Raw genomic sequence first — 21,708 nt, forward strand, 5'->3', positions numbered from 1 at the left:
TGGCGCCAGCTCTTAGGCCTCAGCTGCTGAAAGCAGGTATCTGGTTTGTTTGGGTTCTATAATCGAAACACTGTTTCAACTCCAGCTCTGAGATCCTGGCTGGCTGAAAACAGGTTTCTGGGGTTTTGTTTAGCTTCTATATTTGTAACAATGTTTCAAACTGCAAGCTCAGAAGCCAGCAGCAGTAGGCGGGGAAAGTTGGCTTCCTCCGTCACTGGATCAAGGAAGCCTCATGTTCGCTTCAAGCTGCCTGGCTGCTGGCCGCCATCTTGGCTGGCAGTTAATTTGCATATCGCCCTGATTAGCCAATGGGAAGGGTAGCAGAGGTATGGCTAATTACCATGTTTCTCTTTTATTAGATAGGACTAGATGCTCAGTGCACAAATTTGAGCATGGGTGGGGTCCAGCTGGCCCGGCCCCAATTAGGGCCAAATCAGGGCTGGGTCAGCCAGGGGAGCAGGGGCTGTGGGAAATTGGCTGGTGGGCCCCACCCCAATTGGGTTTGGTGGGCTGATCAGAGGCAGAGCTGGCTGGAGGGAGAGGCCACAGGCCAATCGGGGTGGTGGTGGCTGATTGGGAGTGGAGCCAGCCTGGGGGAGGGGCTGTGGGTGGTTGGCTGGCTAGCCCCACCCCGGATTGGTGTGTAGGGGGGGGCGATTGGAGGCAGGGCAACCCAGGGGGAGGGGCCACGCGTGGTTGGCCATCTGGTCCTGCCCCTGATCAGAGTTGGGGGCCCATTGGGGGCGAGGCCAACTGGGGGAAGGGCCATGGGAGGTTGGCTGGCTGGCCCCACCCGGGATCTGCTGGTTCACTGGCTGCAGTGGGAATCATAACAACTGGTTGTTACACTGTTCCGGTCGCTGGCTTTTTATAGATATAGACTAGAGGCCTGGTGCATGAAATTCGTGCATGGGGGGGAGGGTCCCCTCAGCCCAGCCTGCACCCTCTCCAATCCAAGACCCCTTGGGGGATGTCCAACTAAACCAGGCCCAGGGATCGGGCCTAAACCAGCAATCGGATAGCACTCTCACAATCCTGGACTGCTGGCTCCTAATTGCTCACCTGCCTGCCTGCCTGGTCGCCCCTAACTGCCTCACTCTGCCAGCCTGATTGCCCTTCCCTGCCTCAAAAAAAACTGATTGCCCCCAACTGCCCCCGCCCCTTGCCAGCCTGGTCGCCCCACGCAGCCTGTTCAGTCGTCTGTTCAGTTGCAATGGTTGCTTAGGTTTTTATATAGATAGATATTTCACAAGGGGGATATATTACGTTAGCTAGTGCTTCAATTTGAATTATAGCTACAGGGTCCTTTTCCTTAAATTGAGTTTTTTAGAGCTGAATTAGTTACATCATAGTGATTTAAAGCTTTTGGGTAAACTTAAACCCCTATGTCAAACATAGCTGATAATTTAAAATGAAAAAAGTTCTAACCAATAGAAGAAATCATGTTCTTTCAAGGTGATATAAGTCAAAGTTCTTGGAGCTACTATTAAAATATACAAGCAATTTTATATTGATACAACAGAAAAGTCTTTGCCTTTTTTAACAGCCTTTGGCAGAAGATCAACTTATGATTGGATATAAAAAAAGTATAGATTAAATTTTTTTCAACTACAGTTTACATTCAACACTATTCTGCACAGCAAAGTGGGCAGAAAATCACACACTTTACAGAGTGGTCCCCTGTTGCCCCAAGTACCCACTTAGCCCCACACACATACATCATTTCATTATTAACTATATTACCTATGCTGCAATCTACATCCACATGGCTATTCTGTGCTGCTGATTTGTAGTGCTTAATCCCTTCACCTTTTTCACCCAGTCCCCCAACCCTCCTCCCCTCTTGCAACTGCCAATCTGTTCTCAGTATGGGTTAAATTTTTATAGAAACAGGTGTGAATATTCACTTATCTGAAAATAATCTGTAATGGCTTGCCCAGGACTGTTCTTTCCAAATCACCTGTATAAATTTCCTCATCAATAGTGACTAACCAAGGAGGGCAGCATTCATTTCAGTTGTTCATTACATTTTCTAATCAAAGCTGAATTAAAGAAGAGAGCCTTATAATTTTGTTTCCACACTGCTCATTCATGCACTGGCTGCTTTTCAGATCATTAGTCTGAGGACAGTGTGATATGCACTCAGTTCCTAGTGAGCACCAGGCCTTTATCGGGATGGATGTTTGGGGCATCATCTTCCCAACATCTGGGTCCCTGGGACTTGGAAACAATGAAGTAAATGAACAATCCACATAGCCATTTCCTGGGATCTTCTTGTCATCAAGCTGCTCAGATTGCTTAATTTGGGGAGATTCAGCCCCAGGTTTTCTCCTCTTAGCCTCACGTCCTTCCTGAGCAAGCCTGGGTATTCTCCAGGAGGCACTGTATCTAGCTGTGTATATAAAGTGAGGTGTAGATTACTATGACGGTGGGTGTAGATGAACAAGGGTGAAACTAGAGCTCTGATTGTTTAAAAAATTAGGGCCTGCAGTAGAGGAGCAGTTGCCTTTGATTTCTCCTTGATATGACCTATGTAGAGTTGAGGGCCAGTAGACAATCAATACTGGAATAATGAGCATAAGAGAAAATCTAGTTTGTTTGTTTATAATTTTTGTTTGTTTGTTTGTTAATCTTCACCAGAGGATATTTTTTCATTGATTTTTAGGGAGAGTGGAAGAAAGAGGGAAAGACAGAGAGAGAAACATCAGTGTGAGAGAAACACATTGATTGGTTGCGTCCTCCATGAGCCCTTACCAGGGCCCAGGCCCAGGAGGAACTTGCAAACAAGGCACGTGTCCTTGACCAGAATTGAACCCGGGACCCTTTGGTCCGCAGGCAGACACTCTATCCACTGAGCCGAACCAGCTAGGGCTGTTTATAAATTTTGAGGATTATGACAATCATTGATGTCATAGAAACACTGATTAAATGCTACCATACTATTTCTATCAAAGCATTTCCAAGGCACCATCTACAAAGTACCTAAAAGCTCTGATGGACACAGGAGTGGATGAGGTTTGGGGTAAGAGCAGTAATGTTGGCACATTGCATTCTGGGAAGTTTAGCTCCCAATAGTAAAGCAGTTTTGGCAGGCTGGGGAGAGAGAACCCAGCCGATGTGCAGGCTAGTTTCTCATTTACTCTTTCAATTTAGAGCCCCAGAGAGAAGCAAGTACAAAGTCACTTTCAAGTGGTTACAGTCAATACATAAATGAAGATTATGCAAAGATCATGATATACACCATATGAAATAAAATGTTAAAAGGGAGAATTGGGGAACTTTAAAGATAAAGTCATATTTGAACTGGGCTGTTTTTGAAAAATTGAAACTTGCCAAGAGAGAAAAAATATCTACACAGGGAATTCTGTGAACAGGGGGACAGAAGGTGGAAAGTGTTGGGCCTCTGGAAGCAGCAGGTTTATGGTTTAACTTTCCTGGGCATGTAAGGAAGAGTAATCAGAGGTCAGTTTAGAAAGGCTAATTGGAACCACACTGTGGAAGGCCATGAATTGAAGACCCTTGGATGTATTCTGTAGGCAACGAAGAAGAATGAGGTACTATCAAGAGGACTGACTGCCCATGAAGGCACGACTTAGTAGATACATGGTCTGTCTGGTGACCATTTACATGGACTGATCACTGCAAAAGGTCCTTCCGCCACTGCTCCCGCCCCACCCCCCCCCAGACTCCTCAGTTGAGGTAGCTTCCTTTATGGAAGTTACTTTACTACACTTATTAGCAGCTTTCTACACCCAGCCTTTCGAGGAAAGACTTTAAGATATCACCTTTGTCTTATAAGCATTCGAACATATTTTAAAACATATGAGGATATTTCAAAACATCCAAAGATGTATCTAGTATTTTCCCAACAGAGATAATTGATTCTGCAATGTGTGCCAAATTATGTGAAACATTCCTTTAGCATCTAAAAGTAATGTTTGGTGTTTCTTCAGATGTATTCTCATTTATGCTGATAACTGCCTTGGGCCTCACAGTTTTCATCATGTTTTCTGATTTTCAAGCTATATACCGAAGAATGGAGGTAAGTGGTATTCGTTTGCACATCTGTTATGACTCACATGTGCAGTGGGACCATATTTGCATTGTAATTTCCAATTCTGTTGTTACCATAATCTCTCTGATCACTGAGAGACTATTCCTATTTATTAGAAGTGCAAGTGATATATCTGGATCTTACATACACTAGCCTCTCATTGTTTTCATATTATTGGTATTCCCAATTGGGTATATTTATTTCGTTCACAACTGAAATATTATATTTAGATACTTTATTCTTCAATGTTATACTGGTATAATAAGTTTTATGCATTGATTCAATAATTAATTTTTCAAGTTTAATATTTTAAAACATATAGTAGAAATCCTTCATACCATAGCTGTGAGGAGTAAGAAAAAGTAGACTTATAGGTCAATCATATTTCTATCTGTCAGAAACTGACTGTAAGTTTTATTTGATCCAGGGTACAGTGGGTTAAAATTAAATTTATTAGAGGTTAGTGAGCCCATTCTTGGACCCAACATTGTGGGAGAAATAAAAAAGTATTGACCTACTACCATATCTTACAGCCTCTCCAGACAACCCTTGCAGTGAGTGTGCTGTTTTTCACAACCGAGAGAAAGGCTGTCTCCACTTGGGGGAAAAATAACTCATATTAGAATAGACATGAGAATTAAAAGTGAGCATTTTGATACTGTGGAGGACCTGTAGTTTTAGTCCTAAAGGCAGCTCAGTCTTCTACATAGTTAGCCATATTCTGCCATGTAGGATCAGAAATGAGGCTTTGTAGTTTTTTTATGTGTGTGTTTGTGTGTGTGGGTGTGGGTGTATGGTTTGGTTTTTTTGTTTGTTTGTTTGTTTGTTTGTTTGTTTTGCTATGGATGCAGCCATGGGAAGTTGTAGCTCTTACACTCATTCAATAAGTCAATATGTACCCTTTGATCCTTAAAAGGAGGTGGCTTGGGTAGGTTTGACTTTCATCAAGCCATTGGTTTAGGGCTGGGAAGATGTGTTCAGAAAATGTTCCCTTCACTTCAATTAAAATAAACTTAAACTTCTGCCCCCTTATGTTCACCCATAGGTCAATTTTACTGAAAGAATAAATTTCAGGTAGATGTAGCTTTGGGAGAATTAGAAGTAATAATGTAATTAGATGAATGATTTAATCATATACCCTGTTTGCTGGATTTGAAAAGACAAAAACGAAGAGAGACACACAGGCTTCCGAATGCCCTGTCTCACGCCTGCAGCCCAGGGCACATTTACTCCATGTCTGTCATCAGGCACTGGAGGGAGCACAGGACAAGAGGCAGCTGGTTCTCCTTTGAATTCTGGCTCTGCCTTTTATCTCTTGGCTTTGAGTCCTGGGCAAGGTACTGACCTTCTCATCTGTAAAGTGCTGAAAATAATGCCCACCCTCCGAGCTCAGAGAGTTGTTACAAATATGTAAATTAAATATGTTTTTTCAAAGTGTAAGGTATGAAAAGTCTCATAGCAGTATTCCTTTTTCCACAGTTCATCCCAACCACAACATCATGGAGGGTTTCAATTTTGGTGGCAGCCCTCATCCAGTTCTGCGTGGCCTTCTTTGTAGAGGTAAAGTGATTTCTGTGTGGTTCCTATCATTCTTCCAGGGAGATATGCAAATCAAGGACCTCATTCTCCACAGATGCTCATTTTTTAGAGCAAACACCTTTGTCCCCAATAGTGAGAGTTAAGAAGGGTTTGTAAAAACTGTGCATGTACCCTTTGGGGGAAATTTCTTATAGAATGATTTATAGTTCTTTGAAGGCTGCATAGAAATGCTCTTGATATCTGTAGTATAGAAAGCAAACCATGAAAATAGCTCTAATTTTGCCTCATTTGAAGGCACTGTATTGTACTTTTCCAGTGAGCTCAATTATTCCTTAGAGACTGGACCAGGTGATCTTCCCGCTTGGAAATTCAATGAGACCATTTACAGTGAAGCTCTGTCTTCAGGAGGCCTTCCTTAATCAAGAGAGAAGGGAGGCCATTGCTCATTCTAGTCAATTCTTACCCTGGAAGGTCTTCTCCGATAGCATTTCTCTTCTACTTAGTGTCACTAAGTCACTTTACCTACTCAGTGACAGTTTCAGGTTCTGTATTTTTTAAAGAATAGTTGTTGTTTTTTTTTTAAAAAAAATATTCATGTACCATATGTTCTTTGGGAAAGAGAATCAACCAAATTTTTAAACACACACACACACACACACACACACACACACACACACACAAATATTCCAGTGAATGCAACCAATATAAAATTTCTCATACTTTTTAACTGAGGAATTCTAGTTCTGAGACTATATTTTTTTTAAAAAGTGAGAGAAAAAACACACATGTATGACGGTATTATCATAGTATTACCTACAGTGGTAAAATATTAGACTGGACTCACATGTTTGAAAGTAAAGATGCTGTTTGTTTAGTTATACAGAAATTTGAAGAGATGCTATACAATCATTAAAAAGGAGTATTAAGAAGACTGTAGCTACAAATTGTATATGAAAGTCTAGTACAAGCAAAAGTGAAATGCAAACTTTGACAAGTTCTGTTATGTGTAAAAATCATTTGCATGTGAGCCTAAAAAGAAAAAAGAACCCTAAATGGAAAACAAAATCTATTTGATTGCAAGAGTCCATCTATTCATTCAACAAGCCTTTATTTGTCATCTTCTAGGTGGCATATGGCAGGTAGCAGTGATTTGTCTTTTCTTGATTTTGAGTACATTATTGAGTACAATACCTGGTGGTCGCTGGCAGTCAACTAATTCTAAGTGAATCATTAGCTAGAATTTAACTGGGAATCTGTGGAAATGAAAGGCTTACCTTCAGCAGATTTCTGAGAACACAAGTACACTTGCTTCTCCAGGGAATGAAAGGGGAGTTGTTTGACTTGGTGGGGCCTACAGGGGGGAGAAGCCAGCATAGCAGCAGCAAGAAGCACCTCTCAGGGGAAGGCTGGGGGACAGTGTGTGGTGGTAGCAGGGGCCTGGAGCTGGGAGAAGCCAGTGACCAGGCAGCAGGGGAAGTGGATGATGGTTTGTTTTTTTTCCATTGGATTTCCCAGGATGCCATCCTTCAAAATCGAGAGCTCTGGCTATTGATCAAAAATAAATTTGGATTCTATTCGAAAAGTCAATATAGGAACTGGCAAAGGAAGCTGGCAGAAGACCCCACTTGGCCTCCCACAAACAGGACGGACTATTCAGGCGATGGCCAAAATGGGTTCTACATCAACCGAGGCTATGAAAGCCCTGAACAGATCCCAAAGGGAAAGCTCCAACAGGGAGGCCAAAACACAGAACAGCATTTTTGGACCCGACTGTAATCAGAATTTTTGTTGTACATACTTAACAGCATCCCCTTCCCTCCAGAAAATACAGCACTGTGGAGAGGTGAGGGTAGCTTACCCTTATCTGTTCTCTCTCCAGCTGAGGACTCAAAACACATTTCTCAGTGTACTGAGCTTTGCAACAAAGAACCTTAACGATGCTTATTTTGACTGTATCCTACCCTTTACCAATGAGGGGAAAAAATACATTGCCTGGATTATCTATTTTTTAAAAATAAACTTTATTCACATTACATAGCATTATCCTGGTAAAAATATACAGCTTTTCACAGTAGTGAATTTAATGGTATGAACATCAATTTTTAAAAAAAGGAAAATTTAAAAAGAATTTGATCATTGAAAGTTTCACAAATATATTTTTATTTTCATCTACAGAAATAAAGCATTTGAAAAACACACCCTTCTCTGAATAAACTGTCACAAGTTTACTTAACCTTACATTCGCTTGCGAAGAACATTTATGTACAAGTATTTTTCCAAGGTCACAAAATTCCTTCTTGCTCCTTTTGTACAGTTGTAAGAGAGAAACAGGAATTGACATTTACTTAGAAAATTCAGCTCTAACCGTGGTGACCCGGAGCTGTGTGGCAGTGGAGAATGATGGAAGTGTCCGTTTATCGCATGTAATCTTGGCGTGGGCACAGCTAGCTTCTAAGAAAACTCCACCAAAGACGGCATTTCCCAAAACATATTGTTTTGGGGCCAATGAGCTATGTCCAGAGTCGATCACAAAGGTAATGAAATAAACGGTTAAAATGTACTTTTACATGAAAGAAGCACAGCACCTCTATTTACTCTTCATTACTGACAGGTGAAACCCTTAAATTGTTGTTTTTTTTACTCTAAAAGTTGGCCCGAAGTCCGTATTACTCATCTTAAAACACAATCCTAGGGGAGGGATGGACCCATAATGTTTGTATCTACACCATGACAATTTTCAGGCTACTAAACAATCTCACATTTCATTTCATCTTTTCATTATCTAAATCAATGCACATTAACAGCTACAAGAAGGGGTCCATCCTTTACAAATATATCGTGTACACTATTCTCTTTAGTACATATCAACTCCACTGTGACCTGAGAGAACATTTATTTCTAGTGAACATTGTGTATTATCTACTAGGCATTATTTGTACAATAAATCGAATTTTGCTAACTTAACAGAACTTCAACAGTTCATAGGCATTAGGTAACCATCCCATTCCATGTGCCAATTATGTGCCAAACACTGATGTATGCTTTCAATAATGTACTTACAATTCTGAAACCTTTAGAAGTGAAAAACAATTTTTACATTTCATCAATTTGTTTCTGTAAATAGGACTAAAGGCTTTGTTACACAAACCAGCAGCATTAATGCAAATTTTTATAAAAACAACCCTCTATATTTACATTTTATTTGCAAAATCTTGTTTTTACTTTGATGCACAGCTCTTGGAAAATGATAATTTTCAAAATGTGTCTTACTTAGTGTCTACTAATAAATGATAAGAAGATAACATATATTTATCTTATGGTTAAAAATTGTATGTCAACATAAAAAATATGTAACTCGGGCATTTAATAATTTGACCATTAGCACAGGAGGATTCAACTTATACCCTATGACAGATAGCATAAACAGGTTTCTTAAAATCTTGATTTAATAAAAGTACACCTTTTTTTTTTTTTGCCCCAGTTTTTCCAACAAGATTTTTGGTATCTGATAGGTGATCATTTTATTTCACAGATTTCTTTGGAAGTGGAATATGTTAAAGTTGAAGTCTATACTTAACATTGCTAACTATATGCTCAGAGAAAGGTTTAATAGTCTTGGGGAAAAGCTTCGATAAAAGCATGAGCATGACCATATATCAAATGATCACCTATTGCAGCGATTTTCAACCTTTTTCATCTCGTAGCACACATAAACTGATTGCTAAAATTCTGTGGCAACCAAAAAATATATGTTTTCCTGATCTGACAGCAAAATAAGTATAATTTTGATTCATTTACACTGATGGCTATTGTTGTGTTGGCTGTTGTCATTTTTTTTATTTGACAATCTACGGGAAAAGAGGTTGGTGCCCCTGACTAAATAGTCGGGTACTGCATGTTTTAAAATTTCCTGCAGCACACCACACACTGGTTGAAAATTGCTGATCTATAAAAAAACTGCCCATCAACAGGAGTGGCCATTTTTATGGGAACACTGATGGCTAACTGTGAGCTTACTTTCAAGGGTGAAAATTATTGGAGCCTAGAATACTACCTATGTGAAAAATTAATCCATAAATTTATCAAAGTTCATAAATGAAATAAGCCAGTCAGAGAAATACAAGTTTCCTATGATCTCACCTACATGTGGAATCTAATGAACAAACTAAACTGATGAACAAGATAGATCCAGAGACATGGAAGCATGGAACAGACTGAGGGGTCTCAGACAGAAGGACGGAGGGGGGACAGGAAGAGATTAACCAAAAAACTATATGCATATATGCATAACCCATGGACACGAACAATAGTAAGATGAAGGTGGGTGGGGGGTGGAGCTCTGGGTGGAGGGGGGTCAATGAGGGGACAAAGGGGGACATCTGTAATACTTTCAAACAATAAAGATAAATTTAAAAAACTAAAAGTGCATTTTTGGCATTATCTAGCTCTAGCATGTCTTCCGAAGTGGCAAAGTCCAGAGTTCTTTAGAAAGGTTTGACATGAGTTATTCTTAGATCTGTTCTCATGTCTGGTCCCTCCCCCATCCACCAATGCTTTAATTCCACCACACCCAAGACTCCTGTTCTGGGTTAAGATTTGCCCTCCAAAGTCACTTTTATTAAAAGATAAACACATCTTGGGAGAGGTAATACATTAAACCACCATCAGTCTCATCCTAATTTGACAATACTAGAAAAGAGCTCATTGTTTTAAAACTATTACTCGAGGACAGGACATGAAAGAAACAGGAAACTAAATTTAGAAAAAAAATGAATGAGTATTTTTAGATCATGGTATCTGGTAGGAGACATCCATTACCCTCCCTCCCCCAGGTCCACTAGAGGAAGGGAGATGCCATAAGATTGAAAAGAGAAAAGTCAGGGAACAAGGAAGAAGAAAAGATCTCTACTGGCTCTGATTGCAGTACATGACCCCTTCTGATACTATTCTTAACCCTGCAGCTAAACTGTAGAGTATTTTTGTCCCTGGGGTAAAATCTAAATCCGTTTAATAGGTTCAAGTCTTTCTTTGAGTCTTCTGTCCCTTTATCTATCATACTAAAGGCCCAGTGCATGAAATTTGTGCACAGGACAGGGTCCCTCAGCCCAGCCTGTACCCTCTCGCAATCCAGGACCACTGACTCCTAATCACTCACCTGCCTGCCTCCCTGATCACACCTAACCACCTCTGCCTGCCTGCCTGATTGCCCCTAACCACCTCTGCCTGCTTGCCTGATGCCCCTAACTGCTCCCCTGCTGGCCTGAGCACCCATAACCACTCTCCCCTGCCAGCCTGAGCACCCCTAACTGCTCTCCCCTGCTGGCCTGATCACCCCTAACTGCCTCTGCCTTGGCCCCTGCCACCGTGGCTTTGTCTGGAAGGATGTCCGGAAAATGTCCAGTCTAATTAGTATATTACCCTTTTATTAGTATAGATTCCTAGTTCCTTTATGGCACTCACCCTCAATGTTTACTTGAATTTTTCCTGTATCTAATGCCATGATGTCATTGGCTGCTTGTGTGTTTTGCAAAGCAGTGCTATGCTACAATGTCCAATAAAATCTTAGGGTAGAGAGACCTGCAACCATTTTTCACCACATGCTGCAAACAAGAATTCTACTAGAAAAGTATTAAAAGTAATTTGTTTCATTCAACACATAATCAATAAAATGCAAGAATGAAATCACAATGCTCCTTGACTTACAGTAAAAACCTTAAAAAATAATATGGGATATTGTTTTCTAAATATGGCCCCTTACACCTACTTTAATGATCTCTTTCTAGGTTAAAAATCCTTGAAATACTTCAAAATCCACAGGGAACAAAGTAGGTAAAAGTAACAGCCTATTCTTGTGTGTCACAGACTTCTGGAAATGAGTCATTTCCAGGGAAATCACTGGATCTGAAACAGTGGAGCAAAAGCCCCCTTTCCCACCCATCCACGCAGGAGCGAAGGATAGGTGTGCACCCTCAAATGGCTTGTTAATCAAAATTCCCCAAACTGCCTAGCCAAATGCTGAATTTTCCAATTTCTTTTCTGATCAGAAAAGGAATATGAATTTAGATGTCAACCCTAACAATTTGGAGGTATTCTCATTTTTTTTCAAAATCACATATAATCTGTTCTTCTTCCTTCTGGCAAATACAAAATAGCCACCCTCAGGGAAAAGGAAACTTATATTTATAGTATAAGATAAAATATAATGTGATTTTGTTAAGATCCTCTGCTGGATCACTAAAAAGGTTACTGATTCTTGTCCAAACTGCCACAGAAAAATCTATGCTAGTAGGAAGAAAAATTTCCTTAGCTCAATGGTGAGATAATATCAGTAAGCAATTTATTAAAGAGCCCGCCATCCATCATTGGAGTTTGAAACAATAATGATGCATTGAAAGTAAGTATTCATCCCAGGGTGTTTCCTTCCCCCCTCCCCCCGCCCCACCTCGCCTCACAGATTTCTTCAGTCCCAATATCTCTTCAGTAAATTGTTAATAGTATTTCACTCTTTGTCTTTTTGAAAACAAGCCCAGGAATGAGAAGGCTCCAGCAACAGCTGTCACTAACCCAATGGTGCTTATTGCTCTGTTGGCCTATAAAGAAACGACAAACAAACAAAAACACATTTTATTCTAAAGGCATCTCAGTATCCTAAACCTAAGCTTTAGGTTTCTTCTTTTTAAAAAAATATATTTTTATTGATTTCCAGAGAGGAAGAGAGAGGGAGAGAAAGATAGAAACATCAGTGATGGGAGAGAATCATCTATTGACTGCCTCCTACAAGCCCCCCACTGGGAATCAAGCCCACAACCCGGGCATGTGCCCTGACTGGGAATTGAACCGTGACCTCCTGGTTCATAGGTCGATGCTCAACCACTTGGCCATCCCGGTCAGACTTTGGTTGCTTCTTAAACTGAAGACCCATCTTAATGTACAATGAATAAATTTAAAGCTCAATGCAAAATTTAAATTTTGTATGAAGATGGAATTTGTAATTTTTATAATTATGACAAAGACATAGATAAACACACATAGGTATATATATATAGTAGAGCCCCTAACCATTAATGAACCCATTATCACAATCCTTACCAATCATTACTCATGTTTTGCAAAATTTGAGAAGTTGAAAGTGATTTGCTCAAGGCCATAAGGACAGACTTAGCTATAAGTTGACTCTTGAACACCGTGTTCACCTTTTACACAATCCTACTCCATAAACACACACTGGTTTTGTTGGATCTATACCATGGTGAATAGTGTGTGTGTGTGTGTGGGGGGGGGTGTTTTCCCTGACTTAAGAATGTCTGTTAGCAAAATAATTCAGGGATGTGATCTGAGCTAAATATCTATAAGCTCTTATTTGGTAGATACCATTTGTATTCTGATAAACTTGAAAAGAAATCAATAGTAATGTTAATTATCATGTCAAAAATTAATTTCCCATGTAGACAAACTAAAATAAACCATTCTCAAGCTCAATTGTCCATAAAAGAGTTCAGACAGTTATAGCTTTAAGGGTATTAATCATCATCATCATGAGGGATCTAATGAATATTCATGGTTTTCATGGTAATTCACTGGTATTGCCTTCCATCTGCATGGGTTTGGGTACAATTTTATGACCCAACGGTCACATCCAGACACTTCCGTATCAGGTATTCTGGAAACAACAGGTGTTCTCTAGAATTTAAGAATCAGGCTCCCAGACAAAGCAAAACCTTTTTCCCAAGTGACTCTGGAGACCTGCCCCAATGCTGGAAAGCCTGAATCAGCTCACATTTGTGCATGCCCTCTGTCTGGCCCCAGGCCTCCTGCACCCATCCGTGAGCCTGCCACCACCATGTTACTGACACAGGCTGCCTCCCTAACTGGGCCTCCCTGCTGGGAATGGGCAGAAAGAGCCCTGGACGGGAAAGGAGTGCAATGATAGACCCTTCCTGTCACCATCCGGTGGGCTGCAGGGACAAGGCCTAAGATAGTAACCCCCTAATCTGCCACCTTCCCCAATTGCCAGGGAGAATGGCACTGGCAAACAACAGACAAATAATATTTTAGTTTATAATTCTAATTTTGTTTGTTTGGTTTATTTATTTTATTTGTAATTTTTAATTAGTCGCTACCTAAGTTATTTCCCAGGAGAGAGCCAGAAGCTTACAGCTACCCACATAGCACCTGGGTTGCAAAAAGGGGCAGGGAGAGATACAAGACACAAGACAATATCAATAATCAAAAATAAATCAAGCCCAACCTTCCTACACCTCCAGGCAGATGCTGAGCTCCCCTGAAGGCTTAATACAGGAAAATGTGGCAGACAATGCAAAAGCAGAAAGGTGCCTTCGCTGTCTTTAAACAGAGATCTCAAATGGCCGTAGGGTCCAGCCCTGGAAACACTCAAGGTCCTGTGGGTAGGGAGTGGCCCAGCTAGATGCAGACTTAACTCACTGGGTATTGTTCAGCCACTTAGAAACACAAGATGTGAGAGAAATCCCGTAAACCTAAGAGGCCTGGGGAGGGGACAGGCAAGTTGATCCTAAACCAAAGATTGCACAGGCCAGACACAATAATACTAAAGCCACTTCTGTCAGTGCACACGTTTTCCCAAATCCCAAACGCTTATTTCAAGTTGCAGTCTAGATGGCAAAATCCCATGGAATTTGGACAATTCCTTGGAGTTGCATATAATGGGATCTGATCTGTGAGGTTATAACATCAAGGGCTGTACTCGGTGAACCCCACGAACAAGAGCTTTTACTTGATGGCTTACTTAGGATTGATTATAAAATCACCAAACCTGACTCAGCAAACATCAGTCTTATAAGGCTCTCTGTCTGTGGGCCACAGTGAAGGCCTCATTCTGAGGATCTGTACATGTCCAGTGAAGCCTTAGCTGAGTCTGGAACGCTATGTCAGACACACTGTAGCCGGTTCCCAGATGGCTGCGGACTTGATTGAGTAGCCTCTTCCCGGGGACCCTCAGGCTGCGGTACTGGGCAGTGCAGCACAGTCAGGCTGTGCTGTGTGTCTCCTTGTCCAGGCCTATTCAAGGGTCTTCCATCTCCCACAGAAACAGGCACATTTTATTGGTTGTTCCAGCACAACAGCGAGAAATGTTGATATCAGAAATTTTTAAAAATATAGAAAAGAAAAGCCACAGACTGGGAGAAAACTTTTGCAAAAGACAAATCTGATCAAGATTCTTATCCAAAATATGCAATGAACTCTTAAAACTCAATAAGGAAACAAGCAAGCAACCCAATTAAAAAAGGGCAAATGATCTCAAATGACACATCACCAAATTGATATGCAGATGATAATAAGCATATGAAAAGATACTGAGCATCATGGATTCATGCCACGGCAAATTAAGATGAGATACCACTATGCACCTATTAGACTGACTAAATTCCAAAACACTGACCATACGAGGTGCTGGTGAGAATGTGGAATGAAAAACGGCACCGCCACTTCGGAAGGCAATTTGGTGGTTTCTTACAAACCTAAACAGATTCTTAGCAGACAACCCAGCAATCATGCTCTTTGGTATTTACCCAGAGGAGCTGGAAACTTACACCCACACAGAAACCTGCAAAAGCCTCCAGAACTCTAAGAAATAAAGGTCTTGTTTAAACAACCCAGACTATGGTATTTTGTTACAGCGGCCCAAGCTGACAAAGACATCCACACAAAATCCACACAAAAGCTATTTATAGCAGCTTTATTCATTGTTGCTCAAACTTGGAAGCAACCAAAATGCCCTTCAGTAGGTGAATATACATCCAGATAATGGAATATTACTTAGTGATGAAAAGAAATAAGCTATCAAACTATGAAAAGACATGAAGGAATTTTAAATGCATATTTTAACAGTAAAAAGATCAGTGGTTACCAGAAGTTTAAGTGGAGGAGGTGTGAATAGGCCTAGAGCACAGAAAACTTTAGGACAGGGAAAGTATTCTGTATGATAATCTAATGACATAATTTGCCAAATTCTGTAGAAGAGAGAACAGGAAGAGAGAACCCTAATGTAAACTATTTTTATAGGAGGAAAAATGTTTTCTTTACCCATCTTTGCTTCTCAGATGAGCCACTGTCATAAAAGACAGGTTATAAAAGACAAGAGAAAAACACAGTTTATTGACATATACATCTCATATATACATGAGAACCTTAGAGAAGGGTAACTCAAAGATGTGGCTAAGAATTCAAGCTGGTATGGCATTTTCAACAAAGAGCAGACATTTGTAGAAAAATGATAGGACAAAGGAAAGCGGTTTTAGGCTTCCAAGGAGAAGCCTAACTGTAGGAAAGTCAACTCATGAGAAACTAATGGTAAATAGTGGCTAGTCAGTAAAGTTTGTCATACAGATTCCTCTGATGCCCCCTCCAGGCTGATAAATGCCTTACCTTAACCACAGGTTGTCCCAGTGATTAAGTTTTGTCCTTCCTACTAGAGAGAGGAGGAGGGACACCTGTGAAAATTTATGTCTTGCTTTTAGGCAAATAGGGGAAAGGGATTTTTGTGTATCTGCTTCTTCTCAATGCCTTCAGCTCAAAATAATCTTTATGCCAAAGTGATATATTTGGGGGTGACACATTCTGCTTTCTGTCACTATAGACTTTGGTGGGTAATGATGTACAAATGTTGGCTCATCGTTTGTGACACGTATACCACACTGATGTGGGGGGTTGATGGTGGGGAAGGCTATGTATGTGTGATGGGCAGGGAGATATAAGGACTCTATACTTTCTGCTCAATTTTGCTGTGAACATAAAACTGCTCTAAAAAATAAAGCCTATTAATTTTTTTAAAAAATACAGAAAAGTACAAATTAGAAAAAAATAGGGCCATATCCTACCTACCTTTCTCATCTTTTTAAAATGCATCTACAATGTTGTTGTTTTTAATTGGAGGAAATACACAGCCATTCCCCAAGAAAACTGCTCTAATGTTAAGACCCATAAGCCTTAAGGGGACCCAAAACTCTAATCTAATACTAGCTATTACTAGTAATAATGCTATTAATTAGTGACAATAACAAAAATAATTCAAGTGTTGTATTTCCTGTTAGATCAGCAGATATTTTACTAAAGAGTGCCAACAAAAATCTATAAAATTCCTGAATAGTGCAATTAATAATATCCAGCATTCCTTAGGATGGATGATAAGCAATACAGAATGCTAAGAAAGAAAAAACAGAGAGAGAACCCATGGACATGGACAACAGTGTGGTCATTGCCAGGGGGGAAGGGTGGGGCAGGTGGAAGAGGGCATAGAGGGGATAAATGATGATAGGAAAAATAATAAAATAATACAGAATGCTAAGATATTTCAAATATCTCCTATAATTTACAAAACAACCTCAATTTATGAATTAGGAAACTGATAAACAATGAGCCCCAAATCACCCAGCTAAGTAATAAAAATGGAGTTCTATGTCAGGTCAGCAGAATTCCAAAGCTAAGGTAGGTTCTTAAGGTTGTCACTGCACCATCTTCATCAGAACTTGTTAGAGAAGAGTTCTACTGATTGTTGAGGGATGATTGATTTTTATGAGTCTTGATTGTGGGTATGAAAGGTGATTTGTGTATATATACTCTGTGTTCTAGCTCAGAAACAATTTATTGTTCCATGTGAGTAGTACACTCATTACGTTAATGTATTTTCTAAATAAAAATGAATTTCCAATTAAATCACTTCCTAATGAAAACAAATGTATCCTTTCTTATTTTTCACCTCCCATTTTCCTCAGTTTCCATCAGAAGAATTTTAACCTCCTTCCTTAGAATAGATGTTTATATAACTGACCCACCATTGCAAGATACTGGAAGCCTTTATGTATTCACTAGAAGCCCAGTGCACGAAATTCAAGCACAGGGGGTCCCCTCAGCCCAGCCTGAACCCTTTCCAATCTGGGACACTTTGGGGGATGTCTGACTGCCGGTTTAGGACTATCCCGGGGATCAGGCCTAAACCGGCAGTCAGACATCCCTCTCACAATCCTGGACCGCTGGCTCCTAATCACTCACCTGCCTGACTGCCTGGTCACCCCTAACTGCCCCCCGCTGCTGGCCTGGTCACTCCCAACTGCCCCCTCACCAGCCTAGTTGCCCCTCACTGCCCCGCTGCCAGCCTAATAGTCCCCAACTACTCCCACTGCCAACCTGGTCACCCCCAACTGCACCCCTCCCCACCAGCCTGGTCACCCCTAACTGACCACCCCCCGCCAGCCTGGTCATCTCTTACTTCCCCCCCTGCCAGCCTGGTCTTACCCAACTGCCCCCCGCCAGACTGGTCATAGGCAGCCATCTTGTGATGGTGTGAGGGTTAATTTGCATATCATCTCTTTATTATAGAGGATTCTCTACACTTGAAAAAATCTTTAGGCTGCCAAACCGGTTTGGCTTAGTGGATAGAGTGTCAGCCTGCGGACTGAAGTGTCCGGGTACGATTCCGGTCATGGGCATGTACCTTGGTTGCGGGCATATCCCCACTGGGGGCTGTGCAGGAGGCAGCTGATCAATCTCTCTCATCGATGTTTCTGGCTCTCTATCCCTCTCCCTTCTTCTTTGTGGAAAATCAATAAAATATATATATATATAAAATCTTTAGGCTAAAATATCAGTGATGGAATTGAGTTGGTGGAATGATAGGTAGAAAAAGCAATTGAATCAAGCATAGTTTTAGTTGGAAAGTTGCCATACTACAAAATAGTGGAGGTAAATGACAAAGTTGTTAGCTACTTTAAAAATAAGGTCTTGAGAACTGTGGCTTGGTAATATAGCTTGATATCTTATATTGTGATTCCTCCAACTTTGTTCTTCTTTCTCAGGATTGCTGTGGCTATTTGGGGTCTTTTTTTATTCTAGATGAATTTTTGGAGTGTTTGTTCTAGATCTGGGAAATGTGCCGTTGGTATTTTAATGGGGATTGTATTGAAGGTATAAATTGCTTTGGGTAGTATGGACATTTTACTGATGTTGATTCTATCAGTCCATGAACACAATATGTTCTTCCATTTGTTTATGTCTTCCTCTATCTTTTTTTCAATGTCCTGTAGTTTTCCAAGTACAGGTCTTTTACCTCTTTAGTTAAGTTTATTCCTAGGTACCTTAATTTTTTTGGTGCAATGATAAATGGGGTTGTTTTTTTTAGTTTCTCTTGCTGTGAGTTCATTATTGGTATATAATAAAGCCATAGATTTCTGGGTGTTAATTTTGTATCCTGCTACATTGCTGAATTCATTCATTAATTAAGTCTAGTAGGTATTTGATGGAGTCTTGGGGGTTTTCTAAGAAACCATCAACAGAACATAAGAAAAACCACTGCATGGGAGAACATATTTGCCAATGCTATTTCAGATAAGGGCTTAAACTTCAAAATTTACAGCGAACTCATACAACTTAGCAAAAAAAAAAAAAAAAAGAAAAAAAATCCAGTCAAAAAATGGGCAAAGGCCCCTCACACCTGTCAGAACGGCTATCATCAACAAATCAACAAACGACAAGTGCTGGCGAGGATGTGGAGAAAAAGGAGCCCCTGTTGACTGCTGATGGGAATGCAGACTGGTGCAGCCACTGTGGAGAACAGTATGGAGTTTCCTCAAAAAGTTAAAAATGGAACTCCCATTTGACTCAGTAATCCCACTTCTAGGACTCTATCCCAAAAAACCAGCAACACCAATCAAAAAGGATATATGCACCCCTATGTTCATAGCAACACAATTTCCAATAGCTAAGATTTGGAAACAACCTAAGTGCCCATCAACGGATGAGTGGATTAGGAAACTGTGGTACATCTACACAATGGAATACTGCACTGCTATAAAAAAGAAGGAACTTTTACCATTTGCAACAGCATGGATGGAACTGGAAAGCATTATGCCAAGTGAAATAAACAGTCAGAGAAAGATAAACATCACATGATCTCATTCAGATATGGGATATAATGATCAACATAAACTGATGAACAAAAATAGATTCAGAGACAAAGTAGCACTGAACAGACCATCCAACCTCATAGAGAGGGCAAGGGGGTGGTTAGAGATAAACCAAAGAACCTGTATGCATGCATATTAGCATAACCAATGGACACAGGCACTGCGGTGGTGAGGGCTTGCCCTGAGTGGCCAGGAAAGAGACATACGTAATACTTTAAACAATAAAAAAAATAAGGTCAATTACTCCATTAAAAATAATCCAAAAGCTCTATGAATCAAAGAATCTACTTAAAAGCACAAAATCTCTTTGAAATTAGCATTACAAAGAGATAGAAAACATTTACAAACCCACCAAGATATGTCATCAGTTGGCCTCTGTCAGCTAATGAAAAGGAATATTAGAATTACCATCTGTTTTTGGTAAATTAACTTCCACTCAAAAAAGTCAACAATCTTTTCAGCATATTATTTTCAGTATATAAGCTTACTGATTTAAGACTGCTGCATGGTGAGGTAATGGGGAAGGGGAGTGTATACTAAAAGACAAAAGGCAATAAATGAGCAGAAAGCTATGGTCTTGATTCTGCTTCAGGTCCCTTCTACCCCAAATTTATAATATCCATGTTTAGTCTCAGTTTGGTCATTAACTTGCTGCGTGACCTTGGACAACTCAATTCCCTGCTTGGTCCTTCAGTGTTCCTGTCAGTTTGTATGAGGCCTGGGAACCTTCTCATAATCAATAGTTACCTTTTTCCCCCAATGTAAGAAACTCATTATCTCTTAAGTAAAACTCACCTGCTCTGAAACTCCTTCTCCATAGCGAAGCAAAGTCACAAAATGCTCACAGTTGTTGACCAGTACGTCATACTCCACCTCCTGTCCAATAACAAACTCTGACCGTTGCATGACTTCTTCCATGGGGAGAGGGGGGTATGTTTCATCATACTTATTGTTTATTCTATATGTGTCATTGCCTGCAACATCCTTCAAGAGCTGCATCTTCACCAGGGCCTTTCTGCTGAATACAGACTTGGCGCTTGTAAATGATGCAGGAATGACACCCTCTATAAGGAGAATTCTGGTTAGCAAGCTGCAGTGACTCTGCCCAGTGAACTTCCATGCCATCTAAAGACTGAAAGTGCTGGGATAACTGAACCCATCTCTGTTCCAAATGTATCATCAAACCAGAAATCACTTAACTTACCAGCCTAAGCACTCATTGTAATTTAACAACACACTTTTTCAATAATGTATAAGTGAGAATGCAAGACAACTTCGGAAAATTTACATCTCCCCAAGAGTAAATTGGGTAAGAAAACTGTACCCCTTCTTGAGTAATAAATTCTCTATCACTTGGTAGCATTATTAGAGATCTTGGTCCCTGTCTCTGACATAGTTCAGATAGGACCATTGCCCATGTTTTCTGTAAAGCGGGCTCTTTTTCAGCATGTGAGCCCTTCCCAGCTAATATTGTTGGGCTTGAGCAGTAGCGCATTATGATTAGTAAGGTGTCTAAGCTGCATTCCTTATCCTTACCTCAATTTTACACTTATTCTTTCAACTATGCTTTAATTTGGGTCCAATTTAAAACTTGCACAGTTACCCCATTCCTCTGATGGGTGAGCTGGGGTCAGCTGGAGTTACTGCTTTTGTTTCGTCAGTTTCTTTGGCCAAGAAACTAAGTCCTGAACTTGAACCTGAACCTGACCTAGTATGTACTGTCGGCTACATGTGGCCTCAGGCTGTGGCTTACCCACCTGTTATAAGGCCTCATGCCCTGTCACTACGTCTTAGCTGCCTCTATGGGTTAGCATTTGCCTAGACTGCCAGAGACATTTGTATCCTGGCCTGTCATAGTCAGTGTCCGAGGCTGGACAGGCAATTCCTCAGCGTTCAGCTCTACCGCCAGACTCCAGTCCCTCTCCGTCTGTCCAAGATGCTATGCTTGGCTATTGTTCCAATAAATCATGAGAGGGGAGGGGTCTGTATAACCAGCGCTTAGACACTTTTCCTTTTAGTAATGACTGAAAGCAAACTTTCTTTCTTGCTCCTCCTTTTTTCTGTCTACCAAGCTCCTCTTCATTGGAGCAGCATTTCCAAATCTTACACATTGGAAGTTCTTACACTTACAACATGTTCTACTTAGAATTATAAAACTTTTTTTTTACTAGTCTGATG

At 40.5% G+C, this 21,708-nt stretch overlaps 2 protein-coding genes across 2 annotated transcripts in view; one reads left to right on the forward strand and one right to left on the reverse strand.

The window, feature by feature from the left end:
- Window positions 1-7,626, forward strand: part of ATP13A5 (ATPase type 13A5) — a 102,973-nt gene extending 95,347 nt beyond the window's left edge. The window contains exons 28-30 of the mRNA XM_006762012.2: window positions 3,954-4,042; window positions 5,534-5,614; window positions 7,109-7,626. Coding sequence (XP_006762075.1) covers window positions 3,954-4,042; window positions 5,534-5,614; window positions 7,109-7,369 — 431 coding nt within the window. The 3' untranslated portion in view covers window positions 7,370-7,626. The remainder of the gene's footprint in view (window positions 1-3,953; window positions 4,043-5,533; window positions 5,615-7,108) is intronic.
- A 4,287-nt stretch (window positions 7,627-11,913) lies between these two features.
- Window positions 11,914-21,708, reverse strand: part of HRASLS (HRAS like suppressor) — a 12,424-nt gene continuing 2,629 nt past the window's right edge. Inside the window, 3 exon segments of the mRNA XM_006762013.2 lie at window positions 11,914-12,183; window positions 20,326-20,643; window positions 20,939-20,967. Of these exon segments, the coding sequence (XP_006762076.2) occupies window positions 12,082-12,183; window positions 20,326-20,643; window positions 20,939-20,967 (449 nt within the window). The 3' untranslated portion in view covers window positions 11,914-12,081.

Source organism: Myotis davidii, unplaced genomic scaffold (genome assembly GCF_000327345.1).
Source record: "Myotis davidii unplaced genomic scaffold, ASM32734v1 scaffold557, whole genome shotgun sequence".
NCBI classification, from domain to species: Eukaryota; Metazoa; Chordata; class Mammalia; order Chiroptera; family Vespertilionidae; genus Myotis; species Myotis davidii.